A 17,014-nucleotide genomic window follows, 5' to 3' on the forward strand; every position below is an offset into this window, starting at 1 on the left:
GACCATAAACAGGTCTTAGGGAAAGAGAGAGAATAGAGGGCATTTCAGACAATAGGAGCATGTCTTCAAGTATTCTAATGGCTACCCTTAGGAAGAAGGATTAGATTTGATGGCTTTGGCCTCAAAGGGAAGAAATAGAATCAAAGGGTGAAAGTTGCAAAGAGATAAATTTAGGCTTGATGTCAGGAAAAAAAAAAAACTTTCTAAAACTTAGAGTTATCCAAAAAGGCAATGTGCTGCATCTGAAGTGATTTTCACCTTACTGGAGGATTTCAAATAAAGGCAACGTGACCAGAATCACAGAATTGAAGGGAACACAGAAGCCATCGAACTTAACACATACCCAAACACTTATCTGCTGTGTGTCCCTGGGCAAGTCATTTAAAGCAAGTCAGCCTTAGTTTCTTTATCTGTAAAATGAGGATAATGACAGCACCTACCTTGCAAGACTATTTTGAAGTTAAAATGGGAAATGGATAGATAGATAGATAGATAGATAGATAGATAGATAGATAGATAGATAGATAGATAGATAGATAGGTAGATAGATGGATGGATAGATAGATGGATGGAGAGACAGACAGATAACGCCAATGAGGCACTGTACATAAATACCTATAAATCTATCTATATCTATACATACTGCTTTGCACACCTTAAAATGCTGTATAAATGCTAGGAACTGGTTATCTCTAGCACCTAGCACATTGTATTGCACAGACTAGGCATTTAATAAATGCTTATTGGATTGAATTGGATCATACTAGAATGAAGTGTTTCATTTCATGCCTAACTTCTCTAGTGTCCATGACTTAACAAAACCCAATTTTTGGGTATGAGCTGAAAGTATGAAAGCTTACAGAAAGTTGAATGTGGCCAAAAAGAACTTTTGCACACTGTGATTTTTACTAGACATATCATATTCAACAGCACATCACTGGCAACCTAAAAGAAGACAGGCCTTGTTGTTGGCAAAATATTGAAACAGACACATACCAGCTTAATGTCTGTCTGTCTCTCTCTCTCTCTCTCTCTCTCTCTCTCTCTCTCTCTCCTTTGAACTTCCACCCTCAGGCATTCTCCTGCCCTACATCTCCTTGGCCTGGTACTTTCAGGCAGAACACAACCCTTCCACCATCCAAAACTTGCCTCTCTCCACACTTAACTAGCCTGTTCTTTATAGGATTCCTTCAGAGCCCAAGTTGCCAACTAGTCAGCCCAATCAACTCACCAGTGAGATCTGGCTGTTTTCTACCCCACGTAAATTTTCATAATTTTTTTTACTTATAAATATAATTTCTACTGTAGGTTTTGCCACAAGTTTTCAAATGAGTGTTCCCTTCCAATTCTGGCCTGATTTTAATGTTTGCTTCATATGCACAGTATACAAAAATAATTTGTTCAGATTTTCCATTAAAGCAAGGCACACACTGAAATTTAACGAAAGTCAGAGATGCATGCAGGGGTGGATTGTATAAAAATGTGTTAACTTGATGCCCTTTGCATAATTGGCCCTGGAGAAAAAGATCCAATGGCAACAAGCATACCCCAATAAATGTACACAATTGCTCTCCAAGAATCAAAGGACAAAAAGGTGAAGGGACCTTAAGGAGCATCTCCTTATTTATTGGAGATTCTTTATTGGAATTCCTTATTAAATATTGGAGCATCTCCAATATTTAACAGATGAGGAAGCTAAAGCTTAGTGCTTATGGGACTTGCACAGTCATGTGGCTAATACAAGCAGCTGGTGGCACAATGGACAGAGCACTGGGACGGGAGAAAGACCCGAGTCTGAATCTGGCCTTCGACATCTACTAGCTGTGTGACTCTTGAGAAATTGTTTCACCTCTGCTTGCCTCAGTTTCCTGAACTGTAAAATATGGATAATCATAGCACTTACCCCTCAGGGTTGTCATGACAACTAAATGAGATAATATTTGTAAAAAGCAAAAACAAAGCATTTAGCATAGTGCCTAGCATATAGTAGATGCTAGAGAAATGCTTCTTTCTATTTTCTTTCCCCCAGTAAGTGCCAGAACTAGGTCTTGAACCATGCATCAATCTTTCGACTATACTATGCCATCTCAATCACTGGGTAAATGAAACCAGAGTTAACTTTGTTTGAATATAAAATACAGAACATATTTACAGAAAGTCCAAGATTTCCTGTTTAAAACTATAAACAAAGAGAGAGGGACACAACTGAAGAGAAGAAGAAAAAAGAAACAGGAGAGAAAGAAAAGGAGGAGAGGTAGGAGGGGAAGACAGAAGAAATGGGGAGAAAGAACAGGAAATGGGGAGAAATAAAAGGACAACAGAAAGAATAGAAAGAGAGAAAAGAGAAGGCGATAGAGAAATAAAAGAGGCAAATGGAGAGGGAGTAGAGGAGCAGGAGAAGGTAGATTATGGGTTCTATTGGGTTAAATGAAAGACTGGTGATCGATATCCAGTCTTTTTTGTATTCCAACAAGTTCACTAAAAAGACACTGATACTCATAGGCTATCCCAGACTAAGAGAACAGTCAGGCCTCAATTTGTCTCCAGTCACCTTCACATTTCGATATCTTTTTTGTGCGTATCTTTCATTATTCTGAATCAGCCTTGCTAAATCTAGAATTGTTAATGTGAAGACCCAAAACTGTATTTTTCTCCTATTAATATAGCATATTAAGCTGTTTCACATAGTTAACTTTAATTATATTCTATTTCCTTTTAAGTTTTATTCACTGAAGTTTAGGAATGAAAAAAGAATCCACAGTCCCACTGAGTGCATGTAATCAGCTATATATCCTACTGGGATTGATGCATGCACAAAAACATTCATTTGGTTCTCCATAGCAGTTGAAAAGGAGATGTTGAAATTCTGAATATAGAATTTTTCTGGGACATGTCTTTGGCTTTTTACTTTGCTCTAACTTCATCTGTATATTAAAGAGGATATTAAGAACAAGGTATCCTTCATTTCTCCAGACTCCTCATGGCTCCTATGGCAAGTTATTGGGCAAAGTTCTGGAAACAGGTTCAAGCAATCCAGGCTCACAATAAGGGATTTAATGGCACCTATAAGTCTATGATCTTCAACTTTGACCAGCAACAAAGGACAGTTAAAAGAATAATCTTAATCTTAGCCCACGTGCATTATGCTATTTATTATTGCCTTCTTGGCTAGTTGTGTGGGTCCATATCCCCATGTCCATGTACTAACAGAACTTCAGCCTGTCACTGTCAGGGAGAGGCTTTCAAGTTACCACAGCTTAGCAGATGAGATTGTCTTCCCTTTGATTCTTTAATACTAACATATAAATATACTAACTTCTTAATACCTAATGCTATTCCTTATGCACCATTTCCTTTCTACCTCTACTGTTCTTTTTAAATTAAATATACCTTCTAGAATCATATTCTAGTCAAATGACCAATAAAATCAGTCTCGGATACATGTTAGATCAAATTTTCCTCTCTGTATTAGGATGTCTAATTCACCTAGCTTATTATCCATAATTTGTGTGTTTGTATATAGACATTTGAGGCCATGGGTTTTACTGCTGTCTATTTTTCTTGGATTTTTGTCTCTTTAACATCACTGGGAATCTCTACTAACATTCTTCTTCCTATAGCTACTTATCTATAATATCTAGATGTGCCACTTACTACCAGTATAACTTTGGGCTAGTCATTTAACTTCAGTTATTCCTTACTGTCAAAATGAAGAATTGAATAGGTGACCTTTAATGTCCCTTTCAGCTTTTATATATAATCTTGGGAGGTGTAAATAACATTCTTCTCTCTAACCCCATCTTTGTCTCTTTTCAGTTTAAAGTCATTTAGATTAGATTTGGAAGACTAGGAAAATTCATTTTTAGTAGTCAACAAGTTAAGTCAAGCAACAAGCATTTATTAAGTGCTTATTATATGCCAGCTAATGTGCTGAATCCTGGGAATAAAAAGAAAGGCAAAAAATAGTCCCTGCCCTCTATTAAGTAGATAATATCTCTGCCCTAGGGTCTACCATTCCTATATTTTAACCTACAGTTCAGAAATCCAAATTCCATTGTCAGTATTTGCTCTCTAGACCTCTGTCTCCTTACATATAAAATGGGGGGGATTTAACTAGATGATCTTTTAAAGGTTTTACTATTATCTAAATATTATGATCTACCTTGCAATCCTAACATTGGACTCAGAAACTGGGTGCAAATTTGGTTCAAGAACAAGGTATCAGCAAGACCAGATTAAGTCTTGTCAATGTTCTCTTTCTGTTCTGCAGCTATCAGACTTATTTAAATAATAAACTTAAATTTAAACTTAAATAAACAAATATTTATTGAATCTATACTACATACGTGGTGTGGTATTATATACACAAGAGATAGAGGTGCCAACCTCAAAAAGCTTATGAGCTAGAGAGATAAAACACATCTACATTAAAGCTACTTTATGATGCATACATAGGAAAGGCATCAAAAGTGACCACAAGACCTCCTTTCCTCACTACCACCATGTGGTATTTTTGTACCCCTCCTCATTCTGTTAGCAGCTTCTTGGAATCCCTTCTTTACCCACATTCAACACTCCCCCTTTTCATCTGATGCCAGGGCAGGACTTGCTGTGGCAGTAGTACCAATGGAAACAAAAACAGAAAAGGGAAATGTAGAGTGAGGGCTACTCCCCTTTCACCCACTGCCACAGACCCTCCCCAACCCATACCACCCTCATATTACCCTCATTGCTGCCACTGGTATAATAATGCTGTTTGGCTTTGACTAGACTCCTTGATCTTGAGGGAAGAGGGGCAACCTGTAGACAGAGAGTATGCATATCAAAGTTATTCATTTACGGAATAAAGATATCAAAGAAATATGTTCAATCTCTGTAATTATCTTTATCTGATCTATTCATGATGGGTTGCAATGTCTGAGATCTGTTTACCCAGCACTTAGCACATTACTTGGAACACTGTAGGCATTTAACAAATGTATATGAAATGAATTAATCAATTAATGTATTTTTAAAAGATTCCCAGTTTTCTTTGTCCTTCCAAGCATGAAACAGTGCTAATCCTAACCACTTTGGATCATTCCACATAAAGTAATTAATCCTTTTAACTCCAAAATATGACTACTGTTCAAAGAAGTATATTGGATGGCCTCATTCATCCACCTTAAAATGAAGACATAAAGAACACCCAACCACAGATTTGGCATCTGGACCTTGCTTGGGTAAGTGTTGTTCAAAAGGTCACACTCTCCGTTTCACAATCGAATAGAGCAACGATATGGATTGAGGAGGAGGGAGGAAAGGAAGGGGGGGAACTTTTGAATCTATCTTGGCTGAAGACTAGAACCCACCCAAACAAAACATTCTTCCTAGATAGAATTCATCAGCTTGATCACTTCCCAGCACCATGTTGTTGTTCAATCATTTTTGGTCATATGCAACTCTTTGTGACCCCATTTGGGGTTTTCTTGGCAAAGATACTGAAATGGTTTGCCATTTTCTTCTCCAGCTCAACTTCACAGATGAGGAAATTGATGCACACAGGGTTAAGTAATTTGCCCAGGATCATACAGCTTGTAAGTGTCTGAGGCCAGATTTGAACTCAGGAAGATGAGCCTTCCTCACTCCAGGCCCAGTACTCTGTTCACTATGCCACCGAGCTGGCCCTCTAGAACCATCTCCGCTACCAAAAAAAAAAAAAATTAGCTTTCAGAAGGGAGCGTTAATAGAATTGCTGCTATGACATAATAATCGTGCTTTCTTGAGTAGCCAATATCTACCTCAGGAAAAATAAATCTTCTGAGCTTTCAGAATATCATAGAATCAGGCAACTACTTTCATGAAGGGATTTCAAAGATCAGCAGAATCATTCCATCCATGTTTTACAAATGAGGAAATTAAGCTCAAACTGCTAGTTAGTTGCAGGGCTGGAGCTAAAAGTCCTAGGTTTCATGATCCTTAGTTCAATTCTCTTGCTACTGTGGATAAAGGCAAACCAGATCCAAGGCCACAGCCCTGCCAGGGTAACTGTTCATTGAAGGCTCTCCAGGCCACACTGTCCTTTCCAGGATCCCCTCCTGGTTCATGATTCACCAAGCACAGATTTTATTGCTTTTCCTTAATCTCTTTTCCAAACAGACTGTACTTTTTCACAGTCTCCCAGTTGTCAAATTAAGCCTTATTATTCTATGGGTTGTTTATTAGTGTGTGTGTGTGTGTGTGTATTTGTATGTGTGCCAGAGAAGGAGAAGAGGGAGAGGGAGAGAGAAGAATGGGGAGGAGGAGGGAGGGGGAGAAGGGAAGAGAGGGAGGGATAAAGGGAAATGGAGAGGGAGAAAGAGAGAGAAGTTTTTTCTTTCATTTTTTTCAAGACAACAAAACAGGATACTCTTATCAAATTTGTCACGACATGCTTGGCAATCCACTAAATAATAATAAGCCAACGACAGTCCCAATCTGGGGACTGAAAACAACAATATATCCCTGGCTTCTTTCAAAGCTAAGCTCAAATAATATCTCCTACATGAAGCCTTTCCCAATCCCCCGAACGCTACTGTGTCACACCACTCCAGCAAACTATCTTCTACATTTTGCATATGCTACGCACAAACTTTCTGCTCCTATAGAATATAAGGTCCTTGAGGGCAGAGACTGTTTCTTTTCTGTCTTTGTCTTGATAGCATCTAGCACAGGACCTGCTCCGTTGGAGGTCCTTAAACACTTGACTGAAAATGTCCACCAATCCCTCACATATCTAATGCAAAATGGATGGGAAAAGCAGGGGGACGGAAAGCTTTTTGGAGACAGCTGCTTGTTCTTTGCCTATTTGAGGGGAAGATGGGTAAAGATTCTGAGAGAGCAGCACTTAATTCAGACCAAACAGATTTATGAAGCACCTACTACTAAATATTTAGAGGTAATGGAAAGTGAAGGATAGAAAGCCAAAGTCTGACATTTGAAGCCCTGCAAGCCAGCTCTGATGCATTTCAGCTGTGTGACCCAGGGCAAGTAAGCTAATGTCTCCAAATCCCAGGCAACTCTCTGAGAATTTGCAGAGGGTCTGGGATCTCCATGGGTAGAATGAGTTTCCTTCTTCCAGGAGTCCCTTCACCAATGAAAACAAAAGTAACTCCAGCCTAGGTCCTTGGCTATTTCTCTCTGATGTTCACAGATTCTTGGAATTGGAAAGGAGGTTACTTCAACCTGAGCAAGATTCCCACAACCCTGTAAGATTTCTGATCTAGCAGGTGCTTGAAAACCTATAGTAAAGGGAGGGGGGAGGGACACACCAACTCCAGAGGTCACCTATTCAGCTCTCTTAGGAAATCTTCCTTGTGTCAGACAAGCCTAAATTTGCCTCCTGAGATGCTCCCACTCCTGCTCAATGGGGGTCAAGAAGATCAAATGTAAACTGTCTTCTAGCAGATCCTCAACTCCTTATGAACAACTATTTGTGTTCCCCCGGCCCCGCCCCCAGCTCTCTTCTCCAATCTAAGGTTAGTAATAATACCCCGCTTGGGTTCTAATGGAACAGCCCAGTGGAGCTCCATTGTAAGGAAACAGGAATTCTTCTGTTTGCTTCTCAATATTTGTTTGCTCAAGGTGCAGTGTCCTCATTGTTTGTTTAGTGAACAACCCTCCCTTTATACAGATTTATAAAGACTATAACATGAGGCAATCATGTATAGAGTAGCATGTTTATCTAAGCATTAAGGAGGTGGTCTATATATAGGTCTCTCTGTAGTGCTCACTGTCTGTGACTGTCTCTCTAGGTCTGTGTTTGCCTGTGTCACAGAGTAATACTCTAGTAATACTCTCTGTTTTGCTAACTGACGCTTCATCTGTCTAGTTAATTCTCCGTCTACCTCACTATCTAGCAGTCTGTCTCTCTGTTTCTGTCCCCTCTCACTCTATCTGTATTCTGACCCCTTCCAAGAGAGGAAATAAATCACTTTCAAAGAGTCCATCATGGAGGCATGCCACATCAGCTGAATGACTAGGGGTGGCTCCATTTCCTCTGGCTTGTCAATCTTGAGTCAAGGAAGTCATTAAGAATAGAGCATCTGTTCCCTGGGATACCATAAGGACTGTATGGTTCAGTGGCCAAGGCCAAGTCAGGGAATAGGTCAGGTCAGAGCAAAAGAAGAGAATCTCTGATTGTTGACTTCTGGTTATTGCCGAGAAGTACAGGGAACACCACACCACCTCCCAACTTAACCAAATCAGTCCTTTCTCTGGGTTCTTTCTAATCCAAAGGATGGTTCTGAAATATTTATATGAGTTCCAAGGGGAACCATGTTTTAGGAGGCACATTTCATATGTAAAGGTCACAAAAAATTTACATTACTATTCTTGATATCCTAGAGGGAACAATACACAGAGAAAGTAATGGAGAGAGCAGAATATTGACCCACAAAAGCACATTCTTCCTTCTTTGAATTCAATTCAACAAGCATTTATCAAGCACCTTCTTATACGGTAATAGATGCAAAGTAGAAATACCCAGCAAACACAACGATGGTGTAATGCATGAAGTAACGGTAACAGGATCTTTATTGTCTTTCATTCTTATATTGCTCCACATTCACATAGTAGACACTCAAGAAAGACTTGTTGACTGACTGACTGACAGTCAATCCCTTACCCCTTACCTGGCTACTACCTCGGTTTTGGACTTCATAGCCTCTAAATCAGACTATCGCCAAGGACTCCCAATTGCACACCCAGCTTCCGTTCTCTGCTTTTATGAATCCATCTTCCACACAATGGCCAAAATATTCTTCCTAAAGCGCAAGGCTGACTGTGCCAAGAACCTTCAGTGGTTGCTTCTTGCCACTAAGAAAATTCAAACCTCTTAATTTGGCATTTGAATTTTTTTACAATCTGGCACTAGCCTTCCTTCATTTCCAGGTCTGCTTCACATTACTGCCCTTCACACATTATAAGTTCAAGTAAAGTGATTGACCTGCTATTCCCTGAATATGATACCCCATCTCCCACCTCCAGGCCTCTGCACAAGCCTGGAATGCTTAGAACACCAACCCTGTTCACTTCTCTTAGAATACCTTGCTTCCCTCAAGGCACAATTAATTTTCTGCTAGACACCTTTGCTGAGCCCCTTAGGTGTTAATGTTTCCTCCCTCTTCCTAAAATTATCATGTTTATGCTTTTCAATCTCCCTAATAGAATATAAACTCCTTGTTTTGGTTGTGTATTCTCAGCCCCTAGCGTATTGTATACTCTTAATAAATAATTTTTGGAGTGGATTAGGTTTCCCTTAAAGGGACACTGTTGAAACTAAATTCACAGTATTACACAAAACATGTTCTATAATAACGCGTCTTTTACATACTACTAAGTTTTTAGTCTCCTTAATTACTAACCTATTGTTGACAGACAAAGGTCTCCACAGGCAAGCCTACACCAGACGGTGTTTCAGAAACCAATTCAAAGAAACTACCTTTGGAATCGTCATCGCTTCCCCCATGTGATTAATCCCTCATTGCCTCAAGTCCTAGCACTGGGACCATGTGGTCTCCCTGGCTGTGTCCTGTGATGAGCACTATCCATCTGAAAGGTGCAATGTATGTTCATAATACTCTTAAGTTCTCCCACCAGCCCAGTGATGGAGAGCATGGCCATTTACAGAAAACAGTTTTGCACTCTAAGTCAGAAAGATTTATGAATCCAAAATATGGTTCCAAATACCCTTTACCCAGGACAGCCACTCAGATGACCTAATTAAGCACCACTCCAGTCCAGGTCATGCCATGGAAACTTCCTGTGTTGATTCATCAAACTTATACTTCAGATTCCAGAGAAGTATCATTCACTGTCACCTAGAGAGAACATGTAGTTGCCCTGCTCCCCAACCTCTGGGCTCCTCCTAACGGGACTGCCTTGCTGTTCCATGCAAGTGAACTAACATCTACTTACTGCGTACTATAAGAATGCCTTACTATTATTAAGCATCCTAGTCCAGTGATGGGGAATGTGTGGCCTTCTAGATCCTGAAATGCAACCTTTTAACTATAAAATTTAGATTCAGTCAAAAGGCCACACTTAAGGATCTAGAAGGCTACATGTAGCCTCAAGGCTGCAGTTTTCCCATCCCTGTAGCCTATTAAGTGGTGATCTTGAAAAGCCCAAAATCTAATCTTTTTGGCAGGATTTCTAAGACATCCGCCTCAGCTCCCCTTATCACTCATAGGACACATTTAATAGTTAGGTTTATCAGCAAAGCAGTATCACCAGTGTTAAAAAGAACCTAGGTTAGAATCCAGGCTCTGCTAATTTACTACCTGTGCATCTTTGGACAAGTAATTTAACCTCTCTGGACCTCAGTTTCCTTGTGTGTGAAATTAAGATGTTTAATCATGTGACCTCTAATGTTCCTTTCTGTTCTAAATTTATGATCTTCTGACTACAGAACAGAAAATATAGAAGATATAGACACACATGCACATTCATATATATGTACATATATATATGTGTGTACATATATATATATGTAAATGTTTACACAAATACACAAATGTGTATATAGCACCTAGGAGAGTCTCAAGAGTTTGATATTGAGAGACAGAGACAAAGATATAGACAGAGATGCCTAGCTCATTACACTCTCCTAAGTACTACATATGCGTGCATCTAAAAAGCTACATATCTAGAAAACCAGAGACAGATATCTAGCTTTTTACACTCTCCTAGGCACTACATATATGTATGTGTCCATGTATGCAACTAAAGAGCTAGACATCTAGAGATGGGGAGAGACAGAGATAAAGAGAGTGAGATAAAGAGGAGGAGATAGAGGGGGAAGAAGGAGAGAGAATGAGAATCTTTTTAGACTCCCCAAGGTACTGCGCTTGCAATGCATACAGCTATGACCAGGTAGATGAATGAGGATATCTTGGTTATAAGCTTGAGACCTGAGCCACCAGGTTTCTCAAAGACATGGTTAATGGAGTCACAAATTGTAGCAGACAAGTGAAATTATCTCTCAACCCAGCCTGGTTGTAACCAGATTATAGACCTGAGATGACAGTGTCTATCTCTTAAGTGTCATGTCTACTTTCTGGTATAAAACTGACACATTGGTACATAATGGTTTACTTGAGTTTTTATGAAGATGGTAATCTTAAAGCATTGATTCAATTTAGTTGTAATAAGTCTACATGCAGTAAGTTTAAATGAATGTCAATGAGGCTTGTCTTAATGAAACCACAAACCTGCCTCTATATTCAATTATTTGTGGGAGCTGGTTTCACTGAGTCATCCGCAGTCATGAGGAATGATATAGTACTTTGAGGCTTTCACCTAGTAGGAAAATTGACTATATCCTAAGATCAAATGCATACCTAAAAATATTTTCCTAGCTGAAAAGGTGAATACACACACATTTGTCATCGTTGTTGTCGTTGTTGAGTCATTTCAGTTGTGTCCAACTCTTTGTGAATCCTTCTGGGGTTTTCTTGGCAAAGATACCGAGGAACAGTCTGCCATTTCCTTCTCCAGCTCATTTTACAGATGAGAAAACTAAAGCTAAGATTAAGTGACTTAACTAACCTTAACTAAGGCTAAGTGGCCCACCCAGAGTCACACAGCTAGTAAGTGTCTGAGGCCAGATTAGAACTCATGTCTGCCTGACTCCAGGACCAGCAATCTATTTGCTGCACCACCCAGCTGCATAAATATATAGATATAAATATAACTATATACATATAGAGATATGGATAGAGATAGAGATATGTGTATACACGTACACATATGCACATACATATACTATATGTGTATATATGTATCGATTTATATATATTTATATCTTAGCTTATGCAGCGAATGAGATGAGAGATAACAAAGATGCTACAGATTATCTGAAAAGCTAAGAAATAGGAAAATAGAATATTGCGGATGATGCAGAACAACAGAGGGTCATAGCAGGGTGGATAATCCCAAAGAAGGGAACACTGTCCATTTTTTTTAAATTCAGGGAGGATAAGTTTGTCTTATTGCAGATTCACTCATGTTATGCTTCAGGTGGTATTAGAATGATTTTCATTCTCAAAGAATGCAAGGAGTGATGTGGCGGCAACGTGAAACGTATTGAGAGTAAGGGAGGAAAGACGGACTAGCCGAGATGGGAGGAGATGCAAAATATTAGCCTCTGGAAGGCAGAGCTATTTTATTTGTGTCTTTCTAAGCCTAACATATATTCAGTACACTCTTGATCAGTGTTGAATTGTAAGGATAGCCCAGGACTTAAATGATGACTGATTCAATTCCTCAAGTGAGGAATTGAAGTGCAAGGCCAGCCTCAGGAAAGATAATCATTTTTAATATTGAGAGGATTTTTAATACTAACTTAGAGGAAACAATAAGGATCAGGGATGGGTGGATTATTTAAAGAATCCAGTGGTCTAGTATATCTATGCCAAAGGCCAGGGGTAAAAATCTTTGTATTCAGGAGCCAGACTTAGAGTTTGCTAGAAGGTCTCTGTTTCTATCTGCTTTTGTGGAAGACCTTTATCCTTTAGCAGCATCTGCATCTGCACTCCTCTGTCATCCAAGGAGACTTAAAATCCATGAAATAAGTAAGTATCCAACTGGATATATCTATCTGCCTCAATCTTGTGGCTGGGTTCAACTGTCCAGTCACCAATGGTGACCATAAATCTTAAGTCCTTTCAAAGACAGTAGACATCTCTGTTTTATCATTCCATATCAATGAAGTAAAAAGTAGTTTAATAAGACCGGTTTTGTTGCTTTGTAGGCCTAAATGGTGCTAAAAATAATTCTAAGCACTATCTGTTTCCCCAAATCAGGACTGTGAATGTATTTACATGGAAATTGCCTTGCCTTTCCAAAGCTTTCATCTTAATCTAATGTCAGTGTAATTCCATAGTACAAAGGCAAAGAAAGGTGATGGGCAAAAGTAGATTACAGGGTTCTTTTCTTTTGTTGATGCTACTCATACAACAAATCAAATAATATATACACACACACACACACACACACACACACACACATTCCTAGCTTCTTAATAATCTTTGCTGTATCTGAGTATAACAGACAATGGAGAAAACTGCCTCAATACAAGAATTGCACGAGCTAATCTATAAACATACAAGGGAATTAGACTTGTTGGCCAGAAAAAGCTTAGTTTGTTTTACAAAAGAATCTTAAAGATAAATAAAATAGAAATGTCTACTGCCTTTGAAAAGACTTCAGTTTTATGGCTACCTCTGGTGACTGGACCATAGGTTAGAGGTGGATAGACATATTCAGTTGGAGACTTGTTACCTTCATGGAGCCCAAGTACCCTTGGACCTGAGAGAAAGAGCACAGAACTGATTTACCAGGATGATAGCAGAGAAAGCATGGTGAAGTGGGAAGAGTGTTAGATTTGGAGTCAGAGGATGCAGGTTCAAATTCTGACTCAGACACCCCTACCTGTGTAGCCGCGAGTGACTCCTTTAACCTCTCTAGTGGCTCAGTTTCATCAGCTGTAAAATGAGAGGGTAGTCAAGAGGATCCGAACAGTTCCTTCCATTTCTAAATCTGTGATGCTATGTTATTCATGACTACAGGTAACATGTGGCCAGGTTTAACTGGACTTATGATTTAAGATAAGGAAGTGTGCAGTAGTGGCCAGTAAGCTAAACTTAGAGCTGGAAGTCCAATTCAATTCAATTCAGCAGTCATTTGTTAAATACCTATCATATGCCAGGCACTGTGCCAGGCACTGGAGATACAAAGATAAAAATTAAACAGATCTTGCCCTCAAGGAACTTGTATCTTACTGCCTAGATTTCCAATTCCACCTCTCAAAACTCACTACTTGTATGAGCACAGGCAAGTCATTTAACCTCTCTGTACCTCAGTTTCCTCATCTGTAAAATGAGGATATTAATACCTATGGTACCGCCTATACAACAGGCAGCACAGAACAGTTGATAGTGACCTGGCCTCAGGGTCAAAAAGGCAAATGTCCAAGCAGTACTATAGACCAACTTCAATACTTTCAACAAGTCACTTAACCACCCAGCACCCAGAACAACTCTTTAAAGACTCCAAGTTACAGACCGTGGTGTGCTGGCAAACGGTTAACAACCAGCTTCCAAAAAGAAAAAAGGTACAGGAAGCACTTTTACATTTAATCTTCATTATTTTCTCCCTCACTTTCTTAAGTCTAGGCAATCAACAAAACAAATCAAGCCCTGATTTGTAGCAGTTGCTGACTTCTGAGGTACAAATGCTCAAAATGAAAATTTAACAATCAGGATTCTCTCTCTTTCCCTTATCTCTCTCTCTCTCTCTCTCTCTCTCTCTCTCTCTCTCCTTCTTTCCCTCTCTCCCTCTGGCTATCCCTCCCTCCCTCTCCAAACACAGTTCCAGCATGTCCTTGGTTGCAGAGGAGTCACTTACACCAAGAAGAATCACAGGTTTGGACCAAAAACAAAACAAAAACCTCACATGTGGTTTGCCAAAGGCTCAAATGAGATAATGCATTTAAAGTGTTTTTACAAACCTTAAAGCGCTATATGAATGTTAGCTATTGTGATTATTATTTTCTATTCACCATCTCACAATCTCACCAGAAAAATAATTTTTGATGTGGTTATGTTCTAACCCAGGTCACCATATGTCAAAAATTTAACAAAATTCCCCTTCAAAGTAAACCCTAAAAATGGTCATTAATTTTTGTTACTGTTTTTTTTTCAGCCACTGACCCCATTTCCCCTCAGAGAACAACTGTAGATAGGAGTTTGACAGCACCTGCTATTTAATCAGCTTCCAGGCCACAAATGACCAAAAAGAGTCCACTCCTCCTTAAAGTTTTATGATCTCTTGGAAAGGTGGCCTCCTAACTCCCTGGAATCTCTTTTTCCCTTTATGAGACCTTCCTTTCTCAGATGGATGACCAAGTTAAAAGCAAAGCTAACCCATTTTTTAAGGTTAAGATGAGGGAGAGAGAAAGGGTCCACTCAGCTAATCAAATCATCCTCCATCTGCTGAAGAAAGGATTTCATTTGCAGGTGTTTCAGAATTACCAGTCTAGCCGGCAAGACAACTGGCCATCAAACAGAGTCTGAGAAGAACAAGGAATTTTGTTCAAGGCAGGCAGACGGTCCTCAGCCACAAACACAAGGCTTTTGTTCTACCTCCACCCATATTTACCTAAGGAAAGAACTACGCCATGACTCCTAATACAAGCTCAATCCTTATAGAAATCTAGTACACTTTTTATTTTAGAAAATATTAGGGAAGAAAGAAACCTTGGAAATCAAGTACAATCCTCACATTTTATAGACAGGGAAAATGAACCTTAGAGAGATTAAGTGATACAGGCAGTCAATGGCTGAGTCAGCATTTGAACCCAGCTCTGGGGCTCCAAAATTCTTTCCACAATCAGAACTGAGGTGAAGAGACAAGCCAAGATATACAGTCAATTAATAGAGAAGAGAGAGTGACTTGTAAATAGCATCTACTCAATATGGCTTTATATAAAAGAGAGTCTGACAGAAAAGACTCCCTTTGGAGAGTGTGGGGCAGTCCATCCTCACTTTTAAAGGGAAGCCATCCCATCCTCCATAGTCACCATTTAACTACCAAACCTGCTTCTCTGTCAGATTTCTCCAAAGGCAACAAGATACAACACCAATTCCTCCTGAGACATGTCTATAAATGAAGGCTGGTGTTTACACAGCTCAATACAATAAGATATTGTGTTCAGGGCACCTCAGCTATTCCTCTTATCTACATTTCATCTGCCACATTAGGAGACTTTGATCCCTACCTACTCATGCAAAGTGCCACGTGTGCTGCCTTGTTTAGTAGAAGAGGGGAAAAAAGAAGGAAGGAATAGCTTGCACACAGCTAGAAGGTACAAAAATTCAGTGAAATGAAACCAAACTGTTTAAGGAGGGGAACCAAAAAAAAAAAAAACCCAAGAATGGCAAAAGCCCAGAGGAAGCATATATTCCATCCAGATTATTTCTCTCTTTTTATGCCAAAGAATTCATCGTAGATAGCACCAGGCTCTACAAGTTCTTACTACAAAGGCCTTTAAGGAGCAGCTTGGAATTGCTGGCAGATTATACTGCAGTGTGTTTTTAAGAGAACATTTTTCACTTTAATTGATTCTCCATCTTCCCTTCCCTACAACTGCACCCAGGGAAGGTTCTATTCTTTCTGCTTTCCTCAGCCCGATAGTACATACCAAAAATTAAGCCAAGAAAATGGTCTCTGCCCAGTGTCCAGCCCAAAGTATTCAAAGACCCCTCCACTCCTTTATCTTACCTTTCTCCCAACATTGTTACCACTGTTATCAAGTTAGCAGAGTGTACATGCAGGAGCAGAAATTGGTTAGCCAGAGACCTCCTACTTACCATTTACACAGATTTCAAATGGTCTGCAAAGGTCATCCTCGAACAAACAGCCTGTTGAGAGGAAGAAATATAAAGGTAGATTAGTACCAGAAAAAGTATCGTTAAAGTAATAGGCTTCTTTGAGTATTAATGCTCCAACTTAAGACAGATGTTTGGATTCATTTAAGTGTGATAAATAACAAGGGGGAAATATTAAACATCCTGTTTTGTTTTTCTAGTCTAATGTCTAGTTTTTCACCCATAAACTGAAAGAATATACTGACAATTTGAATCTGTGTTTGAAAAGACCATTTCTACCGATATCCTCACATTGCCAGAGAATTCATACCAATTTCCCTAATCCAAATCTTCCCTTTCATCTATGCAGTACAACAGGACAAAGTCTAGTCAGTTAGTTGTTGAGAGTCGACAAGCATTTATTAAACACCTACTAAGTACTTGGCACTGTGCAAATCACTAGGGATACAGAGAGAGAAAAGCAAATAACAGAGCCAGCTCTTAAGTAACTCACAGTCTACTGAGAGATACAATGTGCAAAAAAAAAAAAAAAAACTACATACAAGCGAGATATGCAGAATAAGTTAGAGATAATTTTAGAGGGAAAGCAATGAGGTCAAGGACCA

General features: G+C 39.3%; 1 protein-coding gene across 1 annotated transcript in view; it reads right to left on the reverse strand.

Annotated features, from left to right (window-relative positions):
* The window catches only part of PTPRN2 (protein tyrosine phosphatase, receptor type N2), a 1,506,109-nt gene that overhangs the window by 1,308,206 nt on the left and 180,889 nt on the right, over positions 1-17,014 (reverse strand). Inside the window, exon 2 of the mRNA XM_027841109.1 lies at positions 16,392-16,442. Coding sequence (XP_027696910.1) covers positions 16,392-16,442 — 51 coding nt within the window. The remainder of the gene's footprint in view (positions 1-16,391; positions 16,443-17,014) is intronic.

Source organism: Vombatus ursinus, unplaced genomic scaffold (assembly GCF_900497805.2).
Source record: "Vombatus ursinus unplaced genomic scaffold, bare-nosed wombat genome assembly UNPS02014852.1, whole genome shotgun sequence".
Taxonomy (NCBI): Eukaryota; Metazoa; Chordata; class Mammalia; order Diprotodontia; family Vombatidae; genus Vombatus; species Vombatus ursinus.